At 40.3% G+C, this 17179-nt stretch overlaps 1 protein-coding gene across 1 annotated transcript in view; it reads right to left on the bottom strand.

The window, feature by feature from the left end:
• The window catches only part of LOC123376341 (teneurin-2-like), a 72300-nt gene that overhangs the window by 23300 nt on the left and 31821 nt on the right, over positions 1-17179 (bottom strand). Inside the window, exons 8-12 of the mRNA XM_045028259.1 lie at positions 15966-15986; positions 10641-10873; positions 8815-8969; positions 7404-8278; positions 1059-1234 (exon numbers count right to left, since the gene is read on the bottom strand). Of these exons, the coding sequence (XP_044884194.1) occupies positions 1059-1234; positions 7404-8278; positions 8815-8969; positions 10641-10873; positions 15966-15986 (1460 nt within the window). The remainder of the gene's footprint in view (positions 1-1058; positions 1235-7403; positions 8279-8814; positions 8970-10640; positions 10874-15965; positions 15987-17179) is intronic.

Genomic DNA, 17179 nt, shown 5'->3' with positions numbered 1-17179 from the left:
ATAGCCATGTTATTCTCTGACTGGTTGGCGCAGCCAGCTCTATTCTGTAAGACAATCAGAATGGAGCTTTTCAGTACTTCAGTTGTGCACAGCTCACCAAAGCATCAATATCCAGTTGACAAAAGGACAGCATCTACATAATTAATCATTTGGTATAACAGAAATAAAGTCATTGGAACAGGAGGTGTCAGAGGATAATAGTCTATAAATGTTGACATTTATATGTCAGAAGGAGACTATTGTCCTGTGACAATGTTCTTATTCCAGTGACATTATCTCTTAATTAAAAAAACATCATCCACTAAACTCCTTTCAATCTATCTTCGGTAACTGTGACTGTTTACACTGTGTCATATACAATGTTTGGTCCATGTCAGAAAGTTTCACACAAAGGAACAGTTAACTATTTTGTTGCTGATCTCTTCTGTGGTATGCCACCTGTGGCAGCATTCTCTGATGTGGTAATGTTGCATTGAAAACATGGCACATGATTTTTTTTTGTCATGGCATTAGAAAAGGGCCTGGTCCTGCATTTTACTCAAATGAGCAGTTCCACTAACTTGAAAGAATTAACTTAGATAAATCAGGATGACAGGGCTGGGGGGCTGATCTCATCAAGTTACACTATGATTAAAAACTGTCTACACCTTGTCTCAGCTAGGATTTTACAGCGAGATAGTTTGTACAAGTTCATTACGTCACTGTGAAGAATCTACCTTTTTGTCCCTAAAGTCATAGCTAACGTTGCATTGGAGTGCAATGCAATCTGAATGTGGGTAAAGTAAACCTGACACGAAAGGCATCAGCAGAGCCAATTTACAACAGGTAATGATCATACTGTATTTGACTCAACTAGGATAGACAAAACTTCCCCTGCCTGTCCTGAGGTACTGCCATTTTCAGAGAGTATGTATGGGAGTTTCCTCCACGAACCTTATGGTTTTTTTTTCCTGCTCAAAAGTGCACTTATGATATGAATCTTTTGAGAATGGCTCCCATAAAGTACCAGGGAGATATTGGTGTTTGTGTCTAAAGTGCTGAAAAGTACACTCTTGTACCTTGAACCACTGTATAGGAAGCCTCCACAGAGGAGAGATTGGTAATGACTGTTACATCATCATCCCGGTTGGAATTCTCTATATCGATGGTAATAGATTTTTCCATTTCCCGGTGAAGGCTGGTCACGACTCCGGTGGGACGTGTTACATTGGTCAGGCGTCCTTCGTGGTCATAGCTAATAGATAAATTAATGACAACAAAATAAGCATGTGTATAGTTATAGCCTTCATTTAGTCAACACTATTAATGCAGCAGCTTCTTGCTAAAATATGGCATGAAACAGATCTTGATCTTTTAGAACATTTTGAGTTGCTCAATAAGCTGTATTTGAAAACAATCTATGGTTGTGAATTAAGGTTTTTCTAGACGAATTCTGGTCTCTATTGCACCAATGTAAATCTGGTTAGTCTGGATTTACAGTGTTGACACTGAGAACAGTATTAGGCCCAGAATCAATACATATTTTAATATCTGCAAGCCATTACAACTGGATTAGCTACGGAAAAATCATGCCTCTGTAATCTGTTAGAATTCTTTGCCAACAAGATATTGGATAAGAGACACTTAGTTAATGTAATTTGTGAAAGGCTTTTTGAAAGTCCAGAAAAAGTCCTTCACAAGAGGCTATTAAGAAAAAGAAGTACTCATAAAATTCTGCCACAAATCAGCTAAGAAACAGAAAATAAAGAGCAAAAAAAAAAGGAGGGGGGGGCAATTTTCAGTTTGGTGAAAGGTTAACGGTAGGGTGTCCCCAAAGGTCTGTACCAGGCTGCACCAGTGTGGACTAATATGTTTATCAATTATCAAAAAAGGGACAGAACAAGGAGGTGGTGAAATCTGCAGAAGACAAAAATTATTTAGATTAAGCAGGGGCGGCTCTAGGTATTTTGCCGCCCCAAGCATGGCAGGCAGGCTGCCTTCGGTGGCTTGCCTGCGGGAGGTCCCCGGTCCCGCGGATTAGGTGGCATGCCTGCGGGAGGTCCGCCGAAGCCGCGGGACCAGCGGACCCTCCCCAGGCATGCCGCCGAAGGCAACCTGCCTGCCACCCTCGTGGTGACCGGCAGAGCGACCCCCCGTGGCTTGCCGCCCCAGGCATGCGCTTGGCATGCTGGTGCCGCCCCTGAGATTAAGACTAGAAAAGTCCATGAAGAACTTGAAAGTGGTCTCAGAGCTAAGTGAATGCAGAGCACAATGGTAGGTGAGTTTTACTTTTAAATACAAGATAATTCAAATTGGAAAGAATAATCTGAACAACTCATACACATTGCTGGGGTTTAAATTAATGCGAGAAAAGGAGCTGGGCATCACTGTGGACAGCTCATTGAACATCTCTGTTCAAAGTGGAATGGAATAGAAAATATTCCAGTGACATTTATATAAATCAGAGGTATGCCCTTGCATGGGACACAGTTCAGTTTGGATCACCCTATCTTGAAAAAGATATAGCAGAAATGGAAGGGATGCCAATTACCAGAAACATGAAACAAGTATCATAAAAGGAGTGACTGAACAGACTGGGGCTGTTTAATTTAAGAGGGGATATGCTAGAGATATACAAAATCATTGTATAAATGATACATATAAATTGTACCCATCAATATATAGAGAAGTTAAATAGGACAATCTTACTTAATCCTGTCCCAATAGAAAAATAGAATTTTAATGAAATTCCCAGGCAGCACAGTTAGAACTGACAAAAGGAAATACTTTCTCCCCCCCCGCAATGTATAATTACCCTGTGGAACTGCTTCCACTTATAAACAGCTGGTGGAGGCCACTCTCTGAAACAGAATTCTGGACTGCTCTGATTTGGTAAGGCAATTCCTGTGTTCCTAAAATGAAGTCCCAGGGTGAAATCCTGGCTCCACTGACGTTAATGGGCATTCTACCACTGATGTCAGTGGCTCCAGGATTTTGCCCCATGTTGTACCTACAATATTGCCCAGGAGGAAATGTAAGTAGCAGAGTTAATGACATGGGGGTGAGACCAAGAGCTACCCTGGAAATAGGGACATCATTGATTTTGCATAGGACAGTTGATGAAAACTTCCTTAATGGGTGATGTTGGTGGCTCATAAACTGATTTCCTGGAGTTGGGCAGCAGACAGATATAATGCATTTATTAAACAATGACTATGATGGAGCAGGACATTTCCTGGGAAATGATGAGTGCCTGGGAGAAGTTAGTACCTAAGACTCAGCTGGGAGCCATTAATCTTCAGGAAATGCTCTGACCCGGAGTTATTATTACCACTGCAACATGACAAGAGGGGAAAGGTGAATGGATCCTTTTTTATTTTTATTTTTTGGTTAATGGGTGAAGTAGATTCAGTTGGCATGTACTGGGTTTTCCAAAGATTTAATGCACTGTGATTATCCAAGCATTTAGTCTCAAACATCTCTCAACATACATATTCAGGTTATAAATAATATTTTGAAACAAGACTTTAATTGGTCCTTTCACCATTTTTGCCACATTGTTTGCAGGCCTCTCAAATTGTCCCAGGTATTGTTGATTACATTGTGCATCCCTTCTGCGTGTTTGCGCCAATATTCTATTCTATAATGTTAGAATTAGAATTCTTAAAATTTGTCCATTGCTCTAACATCTCAGCACCTAAATACCCTGTGCACTCTTTAAGGCCTGCGTTCTGACCTTTAGAAGTTTAAAATATGCAACTGCTTGACAGCCTGTAGAAAGGATTTAGCTAGGTTGGTTTCAGATATGAAGCACAATAAAGGTATAACAGCAGCTTTTGCGCTAATGTGGAGATAGACAAGGTGTATATCCACATACATTTAAATATATCCTTATTCTGTGCCATATATATCCTTATTCTGTGCCTGATTCAAGGGAAAACTTCATCACTTTCTTGGGATACTCCAAAGGTCAAGTGGGATATTATCAGGGACCACTTCAAAGATCTATTCCTCATGCCCAAAAAACAAGCTTAAATTATTTTATGTGAGCCTGCTGTCAGCTGTTGTATTACTCATGAGCCTTGACTGTTCATAATGTGAATTAAGTGCATTTAAAAAAAATAATTATGTAAAACTTTTGGCAGATATAGGTTGCACAAAAACAATGATACCAAATAAGGTAGCACTGTATTTCAATAGGGCAACTGTTATGTTATGTTACTTTTTAGAAGATTTTTGTGTGTGGTCATTTCACAACTCCATTGTCCTATTACGATAAGGGGGACTCATCTGTATTTGAATGTGAGGATGTAATGGTGTTGGAGGTAACACATATTGCCTTTACAGAGGGCAGACTTGATGATCCAATAGATTTTTCCATCTTTAATTGCTATGATCCTGTATTTACGAAAACAAATGCAGCAATGATAGAGAGAGAGTTATCTCTCTGGAAATACATGACACATTCAATCTAAAATGTAAACGAATACAGTGTGCTGTGTTGACAGGGATTCTCCTATATTTTATTTAACTATTACTTACCGTCTCATTAACAAAACAGCTTTGTGCTGGGATGGATTCAGGATGTTAAAGAGTCACAGTAAATTGGCTGACCCACGGTCAGCTCCAACTAGATGACTCTATTTATCTTTTGTCACATTTTTCCATATGGAGAATTTGCATCTTACACACTGGGTTAAGTTTTGCCCTTTACACATTGTTTCCCACACACTTGGTATAATGCACATTCTTCTTGTAACTAAAAATGCCCCAGAGACACAGACAGCTTTGTGGATTGCACACTACAGATGTTTTGTAACCTAGATAGAGCTGATCATGTGGCTCTGTTCTTTAATTACATGAAAGAAACTTGGGCTGCAAGGATATAGAATATGATCAAGGTGCTAATGCATATACAACTGGTGACATTCTAGATAAACAGAAAGCATAACCTTTCTTGTCTACTGGCTATATATTGTTATACATAGTACTGAGCCCAGCTGCAATACTTACTTGCAAAGCAGAGATGATAATTAGCTACTATCTATCCTTTCTCAAACATACTAATTTACTAATCTAGTGCTTAATCCTGTACTACTTAGTACCAGGCATACTAGTACGTGGTGCTTAGCACCAGAAATAGTCCCACTGAAAGCACTTAGCCATTTTGTGAACACTGTAAAAATAACATAATACTTTCAAGATGCATGTTGGCACATCACAGAACATGCAAGTCATATTTCCACTTTAGTAGTCCAAGAAAACGTATCAGAAGTTTTCCTGTAAAATCACACCAACATACTGTCTCAATCATGACTTTTAATAAGCCTTAGGTAAATCAATATTGTATATTTTGAATTTTTTGTAATTTAAAAAAATAATAATTTCTAATTATCATTTTTTTAAAATAAGTTTTTGTAATTTGTAATTATTCTAAATTATTGTAATATTGCCATTTTATTCATCTAAATCTGTGCACTTGTAATTATTTTGTATCCATTCATTAAAATATGTGCTGTTTGATTTAAAGTGTAGTTTCTAGGAAACAAACTAGTTGCTACTGCCTGTGATCTGGTGAACTTTGAACTACTGATAATCAATAACAACTAAGTAAAGGTCTGTCTAAAATCCCATGCACATCTCCTTATCTGGAGTGTTTCACAAAAGTCAGATATGGTTAATATTAATCTGATTCAGTGATCAGTATTTAGCACTCTCTTGGGCCTCAGTAATGTAACTAATTAAATATCTGACATATGTTAAAGAAACAGGCCTGTTATGTGTTAAAGATAACAATTATGCAGCTTATAACGTGCCAAAGGCGGCACGCAAGCTGATTTTCAGTGGCACTCGCACTGCCTGGGTCCTGGCCACTGGTCTGGGGGCCTCTGCATTTTAATTTAATTTTAAATGAAGCTTCTTAAACAGTTTAAAAACCTTATTTACTTTACATACAACAATAGTTTACTTCTAAAAACATTCAAATGTATGACTGGCACACAAAACCTTAAATTAGAGTGAATAAATGAAGACTTTGGCACACCACTTCTGAAAGGTTGCCAACCCCTGATCTATAAGATAGATGAAAATGAACCGATGTTCAAATTAGTGGTCAAATTATACAGTGACCACCAGATGGCACTGTTTTTCTTTTTTATAAACCAAACACAAAACACAGATAATGCTGATGTGCATTGATAATTCAGTTATTTTTCCAGCTAGATCAACCAGTTACTTGTGTTCAGGTATTGTTTTTGTTTCATTTTCTTACAAAAAGTCAGCGGTGTCTAAGTAATAGGCGACAATATGATGCTTTGGCAAATGTTAGAGGTGCAAACCTATTGCTCAGAGGACAATCTTAGAAAAACAAATCTAGGTCCAGCCATTTATAAATAAACCTTGACAAATATTGTGTAAGTCTAACTTGGAAAAAATTACTACTAAATGGTATCACTAATTAAGTGTTTCATCAAAATTCTCACGCTCTAGACAGACAGCCTTGCCACTAAAAAACCCAAATATTCACTTTTACATATTCAGCATATAGAGCGCTACTTATTTAGGAAACCCTTGTTGCCAAGTAAATTACAATAATACTATTAAGGACAAGATAATTGTTAGAGAAAATCTGGCTTGCTTTTCCAGCTTTTTAATATACCTAGGCACTTTATCTCTGATCCATTTCAGTTAAAGAGGAAATTCTGTCTTTTTTTAATCTACCTGCTCATGAAAACCAATGTGCTTTTGGGCTATCTACAAATTATATAAGTCACACTGGGGTCTTACAGATACCTTGGGATCTAATTTCCTCACCTATTTCAAGAATGAGCAATCAGTAAAGTTAATCAACACTTTATCTCCTATATGTAATATGGGTCCAATATCCTGACATTTGAACAGCAAGACTTGTAATTTCAGTTCCAAAAGAAACTAATATTGAAATTTCTTGACAGAGGCAGCCCTGTGGGGTGTAACCACAAATTATTGTGTTGTGAACTGGGCAGACCAACCTGGAGAAGGGGACTTCTTTGCACTCCCACTTATGGCAAAGAAAGCTGGGCCCAATCCTGCAAACAGCAGTGTAAATGCAAGTTACTGATCCTGCAAGGTGCTAGCAATTTGCAGGGAGGTGGGGGAGTTCCCTCACGATCCATACTCTGCACTGGGACTTTAGGGTACTCAGCAGCTCACAGGAAGCATCCGTCTCAGGCCCTTATGCAAGGACATCACAAGACTGTTGAAGTTAACAAAATCAGACACGTGGCTCCAGTGCCCTATTACATCAAGATTTAAAGGCCTGATTCAATGTTCATTGAAGCCAAAAGAAAGACTACCATTGATTTCAATGGACATTATATTAGGCCCTAACCACTCTCACTTGAAAGAGAAATGCATACTCAACAAATTTAAAAAAACTTTCTTACTCATAAAAGGTCGTCCACCCTGTTTCATCACTCTTTGTTGCCAAGAGCCCACTATTTCCATTGTAAGTCATTAATCCAAGTTCCAGGGTCTGGGTAGACACTACCTTGAGTCCACCATTCGTGCCGACAGCCAGTGTGACAATCTGATTGTCAGGCATCAGTAAATGGCGTGGCATTCCATTGTTATCCCGACGAATTTTTAAGGAGTTACCATTGTTATCGATCACCTCTGTGACATCGTTATCGGCGCTGTAGCTGAAATTATACAGATATTCTCCGGTAACAAGACTGAGGGTGTACTGGTGGATGCCATCGGCATTGAAGACGTATAGCTCCTGTTCTCCTGGAGAAGCTGCCTCATACTGGTTCACAGAGTTAAGAACGGGCCTGTTTTTACTAACAGCCCTAATGCGGATATTTCCAAGGTCAGCTATGTAGATAGTGCCATCTGGTGCCACAGCTAAGGAGGACGGGGAGTTTAAGATGGCGTCAGTGGCATAAGCATCATCCCCAGAATAGCAATTACAGTTGACGTCATTTTTGCAGTCACAGTCTGAAGCTGCCCCAGCTAGGAGGCAGATCTCTCCATTGGTGGTTACCTGGCGTAGTCGATTAATTTTTTTCTCATCTGTCTCACTGATATAAAGGACTCCTGTGTGTGAGATGGCAATTGCACTGGCTGACTCCAGCGCAGAGTGGATGGCCAGTTTGCTAAGGGAGTAGTCTATCCCAGGAACCTGACAGTGCATGGGACGTCCAGCGATGATGCTAACCTGGTGGTTTTCTGTGATCCGTAAAATGACGTTGTTCTCCAGGACATAAAGCGAGTTATCCATAGGATTGACAGCAAGATCAGTTGGCCACTCCAGCCGCACCTATGAACCACATGATAATTCATTATTATTATATAACTCACACTAAAGAAGTAAATTGTTTTCAACACATAAGTATATGTGAAACGGCAGCAAATTAGTCAATGGTTTAACAGAGTAAATCATGGAACTAAGTGCTCTACTTAATACTTGCATGTACAAATTAAAGCTATGGACAGTGCTAACTTTGGTTAATTATGTATCTGTTGCAAAGGACTGAATGCTACATTATTGAAAGTCGACAGCAAGTACAGAAAAATAAAAGGCAATTATACAATAACTTCCATTCTCTCAAACTTATTTCTCTATAACTGTGTAAACAACTTGTATTAACCACTGCAAGAGGGTAGGATCATTCTTTTCAGTAACTAATTATATAAGCTGTTATCCTGCCCTGCATAATGTCATCAATATCCTCTAAATGCTTTTTCAGAGGAGTCTAACATACTGTATTTTCTACAGAGAATGGCTAGGCAATTATCCAAAGTAAATAGCCATCTGTTGTGTGGCACATACACAAAGAGGAAGTAAAACTCTACCTGGGTGACATCCATGCTGGAATCACAGCTTAGTGGTCGAACAGCAGTTAGGTCATTAGAGCCCAGCAGAGTTGATATAATTCCATTCTGATCAACTTTCCGAATCATAGTGGCATCAACAAAATACATGAGCCCGTACTTATCCACTGCAATTCCTACAGGTTTGCAAAATAAGCAACAGTCAGTGCTCTGGTCTCATGCTTTATTGATAAATTTATTCCAAATATGGATGGTAACAAGGTGCTGCTTTTTTGTTCCTCCCTATTTTTTCAGGCCTTCAGCCCCTGATACTGCAGTCCAGATCCTCAGGTAAATCAATGTACCTCTATTGAAGTCAATGGAACTATGCTGACTTATCCTGTGGTTTTTTAACAAGTCAACCTTAATCTTGAATCTCGCATTAACTTATTAATTTGACTGATTCTCTTTTTTGCCTCTGTATAAAGAAACTTGAAACTATTTTTTTTAAAGAAAGATTTTTCTCCTTGATTCTTACATGAAACATTCAGATTTCATTTCTCCTGGAAGACTCTATGTGTAATTCAAGAACTTGTAGGTTTTGACCCCAGAGACATAATCAAAAATAACTGAGAGTGGAAGTGGTTTTCACTCAGGATGTTTTAAAATTCTTTGAGCTCCGTTCCTGCCAACACTCAGGCCTGGTCTAAAGTCGGAAATTAGGTTGGTATAACTACGTAACTTGGGGCGTAAAAAATCCACACCCATGAGCATTGCAGTTAAACCGACCTAACCCTGCTGTAGACAGTGCTGGGTTGATGGGAGAATTCTCTCGTTAATGTAGCTAGCACCTCTCAGAGAGCTGGAGTAATTATGCTGATGGGAGCAGCCCTCTGACTGGCTTAGGAAACATCTTCACTGATGCATTGGGGGAGAGATAGCTCAGTAGCTTGCGCATTGGTCTGCTAAACCCAGGGTTGTGAGTTTAATCCTTGAGAAGGCCACTTAGGGACCTGGGGCAAAAATCTGTCTGGGGATTGGTCCTGCTTTGAGCAGGGGGTTGGACTAGATGACCTCCTGAGGTCCCTGCCAACCCTGATATTCTAAGCACTACAGCAACTCCAGTGTTTTAAATGTAGACAAGCCCTTACACATGTGCTTAACTTTACACATGCCAGTAGTCCCACTGCATTCACTCAGGCTACTCATGATAAATTTAAGCAACTATGTAAGTGCTTGCAGAGTAAGAGCCTTTGTGGGGGCTTTTCTATTTGGTTTTAACAACACCTACTTAATGCAAAGAATTGAAAGAAAAACTCTCTTTGCTAACAACTCGACAAACCCACCCTTTTAATTAGCAGGCTCCCAAGCCACCGATTTCAGTGCTCCAAGCAAAATAGTGAAGACAAGACTATATTCCTGATTATGTTTGAGATTAAAAAAATACTTAAAAATTCCCCAAAATTCTTTATGGCTCCTTACTATAAATTATAAAGAAGCTTAAAAAGACACAGATCCATTTTTTCCCATTTGTAGGAATGAACATCAGAACAGAAAATAAGAAAAATACTACAGCAGGCATCCCTCCTCTTCCCCAAAAAGGACTGTATTTCAAACAATGGTGTTTTCTCCTGTCTGCAAGTTTCCTTTTAGGAGGAAACCCTATTCAGTGAAATCTCCTTTTGCAGCAAGCAGTGAGAGGTAATAAAGTTTGCTTTAACTAAAGCATGATCGCTTGCCAATCTGCTGTGATTAAAGCACAGAATAAAAATTACCAACCAAGTAGTGATTTAATTACTAGATAATTATATCCAGATCCAGCCTAGCCTCAGACAATTGCTTTCTCCAGTCTCTTTTACTTCCTTTACCTCGAGGGCTCATTAGGGTTGCGTCCACTGCCTTCCCTCCATCTCCACATCTGGCTTCATCAAATGGCAGACACTGCTCTCCAGTCCCTGCCACCACTTCAGAGTTACCGGCCAGGTCTTTTGCACCAGTGAGGGATTTGACTCGGTAAATTCGTCGGCTGTTGGTGTCTGATACGTACAGTGAACCCGAAACGGGATCCACAGCCAGGTAGTATTTGTGGGCAGGATTGTTGCTTTAGGAGGGAAAAACAGAAAACAGAGGTGGCTGAGCAATCTAAAAACATCCCGGACCTTTTGGCCATAGACAGTTATCTGCCACTTAAAGAACTGGAAAGGACAGTTTGACATCTTAATATTCTGAGGAGTCTGAGTTACTTCCATTTCAGGACTTCGTTATACTTTCCTACTGAAACCCTTTATTTCCCACAGTGCTGATATATTCCTGCTTCATTTGGGCACAATTCTTTGAAAAATATGTTAGCTCCAAGGTCTACCAATGGCTTGGCTTGTGTGCAACAGGAACCAAAGGAAGGAAAAAAGGAATGAAAAACAGATAATGTGTCTGGGTTCTGATTACAGACTGGTCAGCATTTTCTGAAGAGTGTGGAGCTTGCCCTCCCGTTCTTAAAATCACTTTCATGCAAAAGGCCCTTCCTTCCTCCCACTGTGATCCCTGTATCCTTGCCAGAAAGATGACTAGCCCCTGAGCTAGATGGATAAATCTGGCATTTAGTGTTCCTAAATGTTAAGTATCAATGGTTTCATGCTCAGAAGGATTAGTACTGAAAAAGTGAGACAATGGAAGTGCCTTGCTCATAGCGTGAAGCTCTAAATCCACCACCAAGTGGGCTGAATTCTGCACTGTGTTGAACCAATGTGCTGAGGAGAGACTTTTTTCCAGTGTGGACTATCACATCTCTTTATTATTCTTTTGCCAGAGACTGTTTCCATAAAGTGAGTGTTTAATGTATTGAAGTAAACTAGTAAAGAACATTAGATTCTTCATTCAGCACTCATATAATAAGTTGAGATGGGGAAAGATGCTGCTACACTCTGCTTTGGAAGCGGGGAGTACCTGCTTGAGGCCAAATCTCTTTGGTTCATCTCTAACTGTTGTCATTCTTGTACTTCCCTTGAAATCTCAGGAATGAGATCAAAGCACCAGCCTCTGAGTCATGAATACTCTGACACCAAACTCATGAGGTCTTACATAAGTAGAAAGTAGTTGCATAACAAATTTATCCTTAAACCAAGTTTGTTCTCATTTGTTCTTAAAATAGTATATGAAGTTAGCCGTGTAACTAAAATCAGAGAGAGCCCAAGTATTTGGCTTTTACCTGGGCTACTCTGCAGTGACTAGTCATGATTTGTTATAAAAGTGGATGCTCAGAGGTATTGCTACATCTCTAATGAAACTATAATTTTTGACAGCTTATCAAATTCTGGAACTATTTTAACAAACCATCTGCAAATTGTGAAATTTCAGTCAGCCATTAACACATATAACTAGAGCTGGAGCAGAGGAACAAGATGGATTCACTTTAATGTGTTTTTAAATAAGATCTCTATTATATTTACCAGTCTTGTGAGCCTATGGTGAACTTATTTAAGGTCAATGGAGATTTTAAAAGTGTGGAGGACAAAGGAGGCCAGCAAGAGAAAAGGCAGGTTACTTACCAGTAAATGGAGTCATTTGCCTCCAAAGATCCACACTCCTGGATTCATATGGCAAAAGTGCACAACACCAAGAGTGAGGATATGTTGAGGCAAGTTATGATGGAGAAAATAAGCCATTTCTTCATTAGACTCTCACTGGAAATACAGCCACTGGCACCTTCTGCAGATGGATTATCAGCAGTACACAGACAACTGTGCATATGTGAGGACAGCCAGATTTTGAGGAGTGAGGAGGGACAGAGAAAACACTCTCTATTGTAATCCTCCTTCTCTGCAACAGACTGACACTGCCTGTAATATGGCATGATTCTGAGTCAATAGCATGTTCTGCACTTTGCTCAAAAACAGTAGATTCTGGAAAGGAGATTGATTTGGCTGAAATTAAATGGGAAGAGATAATACCATCTGCAGAAGACTCATAGGACCATAAAAATGAAGAGATGGAAGTACAATAGATAAATAGAAAATACTTAGCAGTTTTATCCCATGCAAGGATCTCAAAGTCCTTTACAAAGATGGGTAAGTACTGTTATACTCATTTCACAGAGGAGGAAACTGAGGCACAGAGCAATTAGGTGACTTGTGCAGTGAGATCAGTGGAACAGTTGGGATTAGAACTCAATATCTCAGTCCTTTGTCTTGTCTTCTACAGCATAATGCCTTCCCACCAGGTCATCTCATCACCTCGTCTCCCTTCCTCTTTCCCACCCAAAAATATTTAACTGAATTTTCTATCTTTGCCTTGGATAAGTGCTGGGTTCAAGGTAAAGCCCTTAAGATGTTGACTTTAGCTAACAGGACCTCTTAGCTTTCCAGCAGATAAACATCCAGGCTTGTTAGTTAAAAAAAAGTTTTAAATGTTGTTTTGATGCTTTCCCCTCTTTCATGCTGTTAGACATGCTTTCCTTTAACATTGAAGAGCAGGTTCTGTCACAATACTCACTTTGAGTAGTACCTCACTCTGCAAGCAGGTACTACTGAAATCAAGGGGGCATAGAGGGTGCCTTCTGGTCCTCTTCCTCTTTATCTTTCTTATGCAGTCATCAATATATACACTGAACTCCCTGCCCCTCCCTGCCATCAGAATTCCATTCAGGCTATGATCATGATGCAGTGATCTCATTCAGAGCATTCATTATCATTTGTTTCAGCAACTCATTGGCACAGATGCAGACCTGTTATATATGTGTTTGCTCTCCATTGTGAGCTGAACAAGGGCAGAGAGGGTATGAGCCTATCCACCAAACCAAGCAGCAAGCTCACAAGATATGAAGGACTTTTTTCTCCAAGTTTGATAATGGGGCAAATCAAATTTGGCAGACGGAAACTGATCTAAAATGATGCACGTTCATTACTCCCACAAAGAGCTAATGGCTTATTTTCTCAAATATAGACATGACATATATACTGTACTGGAGAAATAAAGAGTTCTCAAACTAGCATTTGACTGGCTAAGAAGCATGGGCCTCTCCCTTTGCCATTAAAAAAATCCCTTTAATTCTTTATTCGATTTACATGAAGGCAGGGAACGTATCCTTTGCTTAAAACAGTTTTTAATAAAATAATCAGTATTGCTTGGAGATACTCTACTACAGGGCCTCATCTCATAGCGCTTACTAGTGAACATAACACTTAGTACTATGAGGTCAATGAGACTCAGCCTATCAGGAAGCAGGTTGCCTGGGAGTTGGCGTAGGCAGGAGTGGGTCTTAGCCCTGGTCTACGCTGGGGGCGGGGGGATCGATCTAAGATACGCAACTTCAGCTACAAGAAGTCGCCGTATCTTAGATCGACTTACCTCGCATCCTCACGGCGCAGGGTCAACTGCTGCCGCTCCCCCGTTGACTCCGCTTCTGCCTCTCGGCAGTGGTGGAGTTCCAGCAGAGCGATTGGGGATTGATGTATCGCATCTACACTAGATGCAATAAATCAATCCCCGATAGATCGATCACTACCCGCCGATCCGGTGGGTAGTGAAGACCTGCCCTTAAGAGTCTGATTTTCCACTCACTTACACCAGAGTAACTCCATCCACTTCACTTATTTCTTCGATTTAAATACTAAGAAAAGCTGCCATACACAAAGCTCTAAGCATCCTAACAATTAGTTAGATTTACAGCTGCAACTAATAGCCACCCACCAGCACAAATAATCATAAAAATAATTAATTGACTCAGCCTCCTTCTTGATTTACTGCATTGCGAGAGGCGAATCACACCATTAGGCTCCATATACTGGGCTCAGGAGAGATGGGGAACCATCAGACTATGGTCCCCAAGGGACCATACACCATCTGGGGATTGCAGAGCTCTTCATATGCTGACCACTCTCCTTGTTTTACTCCTCTTCTCCTCTCCACTGGGGACTGTGAGGAAGAAGGCACAGGGGCTGGCTATGCCAGCTGTACAACTGCTGGGGACACATGGCTAGTGGGTTTGGTGTTCATGTAGTACAAAAAGAGTTTTCCCTTTAATGCCTATGAACTAGAACTCTGTTCATGGCCTGGTCTACACTGCTGCTTAAGTCGCTGTAAGTTACATCACTCAGGGATGTGAAAAAATCACCCTGGAGAGACGCAGCTTACACTGACCTAACGTGGTGTCTACTTTGCACTATGTCAACGGGAGATGGTCTCCCTCCGACTTACCTTCTGCCCCTCGGGGAGGTGGAATACTGAAGTTGCTGGGAAAGCGCTTTGCCATTGACCTATCATGTCTTCACCAGACCCACTAAATCAGGGTTTCTGAAACAGGGGTCGCTGCTTGTGTACGGAAAGCCCCTGGCAGGCCAGGCCGGTGTGTTTACCTTCCCTGTTTGCAGGTCCGGCCGATCGCGGCTCCCACTGGCCATGGATCGCTGCTCTGGGCCAATGGGAGCTGCTGGAAGTGGCGGCCAGTAAGTCCCTCGGCCCGCGCCACTTCCAGCAGCTCCCATTGGCCCGGAGCAGCAATCCGCGGCCAGTGGGAGCCACGATCGTCTGGACCTGCGGACGGAGCAGGTAAACACACCGGTCCGGCCTGCCAGGGTTTCTCCCTACACAAGCGGCAACCCCTTTTGAGAAACCCTGCACTAAATCGATGCCACTGCATTGCTCGCAGCAGCGCCAATTTTGCTTGCCAGTTTAGACAAGCTCTTAGAAAAGGATTTTAAACTCCAGTTAAACTAACTAATCAATTATATAACCAGACCACCACATTGTTAACAGTCAGTCAACAGAAAGAAAGAAAGAAAGAAAGAAAGAATTATTAATGAGTTGAAAATGAGTTTTTGACCCATTTCCAGTTCATTAGTGCCTTTGTGAACCCTGTCCAGCATTTTCAAAAGCTACTGCTGTAGTTTGCCTCAACCGTTTTGACCAATTGCAGACCACAGGGAGAAATGCTTCTGTAAAAGTTAACTTTGGGTTCATTATACTTGCATTCCACTAGAAATTCCTAATTACTGTCAGAACTTATTTGGTTTCTTTTTGACTGCATTTCATAATTGCTAACGTTTATCATATTCATAACACACAATTAGCACATAAAAATGTTACTATATTCGGTACATGAAAAACATTATGTTACACAAGAAGTACAACACAAAAAGCAAACACAGTGAAGCAAACAAACTGTATCAAATTATATGGGAAAGAGCTTTTCGTCTTACCTATGTTTAAACTCTTTATTTCTTTATAGAAAGGGAACAAAAGGAAAAAAAAGAACAAACAGTTAGCTGAAGAATAGATGGTAAAGCATACACAGCATTTTGTTTTTATTTTACAAAAGGACACAAGAGAGGAAATCTCTCTTCAGCTCTAGCCTTAGGTTGGTTTCAGGATGAAGCTCGCCAGGGGTTTTTGTAATCACCAGATAGTTCCCTGCTATGATACCCTCCCTCAAGACATATTTTGCAAGAAACTTTCTGAATCATTGAAATAATCACTATGTGGAAAAATGTTCATCTTGTGTGCTGAGAGGGGAAGAAGGTGGCAGCTTACCACATGGAACAGTGGGCTTAGCGGAGAGGTGTGGTTAATATACAGTGAAACCGGCACTAGGATCACTTCTAACAGTGGAAAGCAAACACTTGAAACTACCAAAAAGTAGTTTCCAAAAGGATTTTTTTTTAACCTTTAGACCAATTTCTACTAAGCAACACATTTTTCCCCTTTGGTCCCTGTGGTAGTTGCTTAAAGCAGGTTTGACTGTAAATGCAGCCATTGATCAAGAAACTCTCTAAGCTGATCAAAGTAATTCTTTGGTTACTGCTATTTGATAACAAAGCAATAAGAGACTGAACGACGTGAACTGTGTTGTATCAATTGATGCCTAGTGTGCTGTCTAGGCACAAGGCCAAAAGGCAAGTGCCCTCTATATTCCCAGATGTGAATTAATGTATTTTTTGTGCCTAGTGTGTGTTATTGTGTGTATACCATTTTGTTTAAAAATACACACTGAGTGGAATACGATGATGTGCGTAACTCCTGAGCTGCAGCTCTTACAGCACAGTCGGAAGCTTGGAACTTTGCAAGGTTCACGCAGTAAATTGTGCCATGTAACAGTCCTGGCTCAAACTTCTGATTAGCCAGTGATATCAGTTGATGTCTTGTGGTAATTTTATACTGCTTAGTGAAAGTAAAATATCATGCATGATTCTGTTCTTGTCTACAATTTTACACTGGTGTAACTCCACTGACTTCCATGGAGTTACTCATCGTGATTTACACTGCATATGTAAGACCAGATTGGTGTTCGTTATCTGCCACAAATGAAGGAATATTTTGGTATTAATTATGGAAATATTAGAAGCTTTAATAAAATTGCAAATATGCCTAGGGGCCCAATTCTTCAAACCCCTACTCATGTAAGTCCTACTGATTT

Source organism: Mauremys mutica, chromosome 8, assembly GCF_020497125.1.
Source record: "Mauremys mutica isolate MM-2020 ecotype Southern chromosome 8, ASM2049712v1, whole genome shotgun sequence".
In the NCBI taxonomy this organism is placed as follows: domain Eukaryota; kingdom Metazoa; phylum Chordata; order Testudines; family Geoemydidae; genus Mauremys; species Mauremys mutica.
This window is presented reverse-complemented; position numbering and strand designations above follow the sequence as displayed.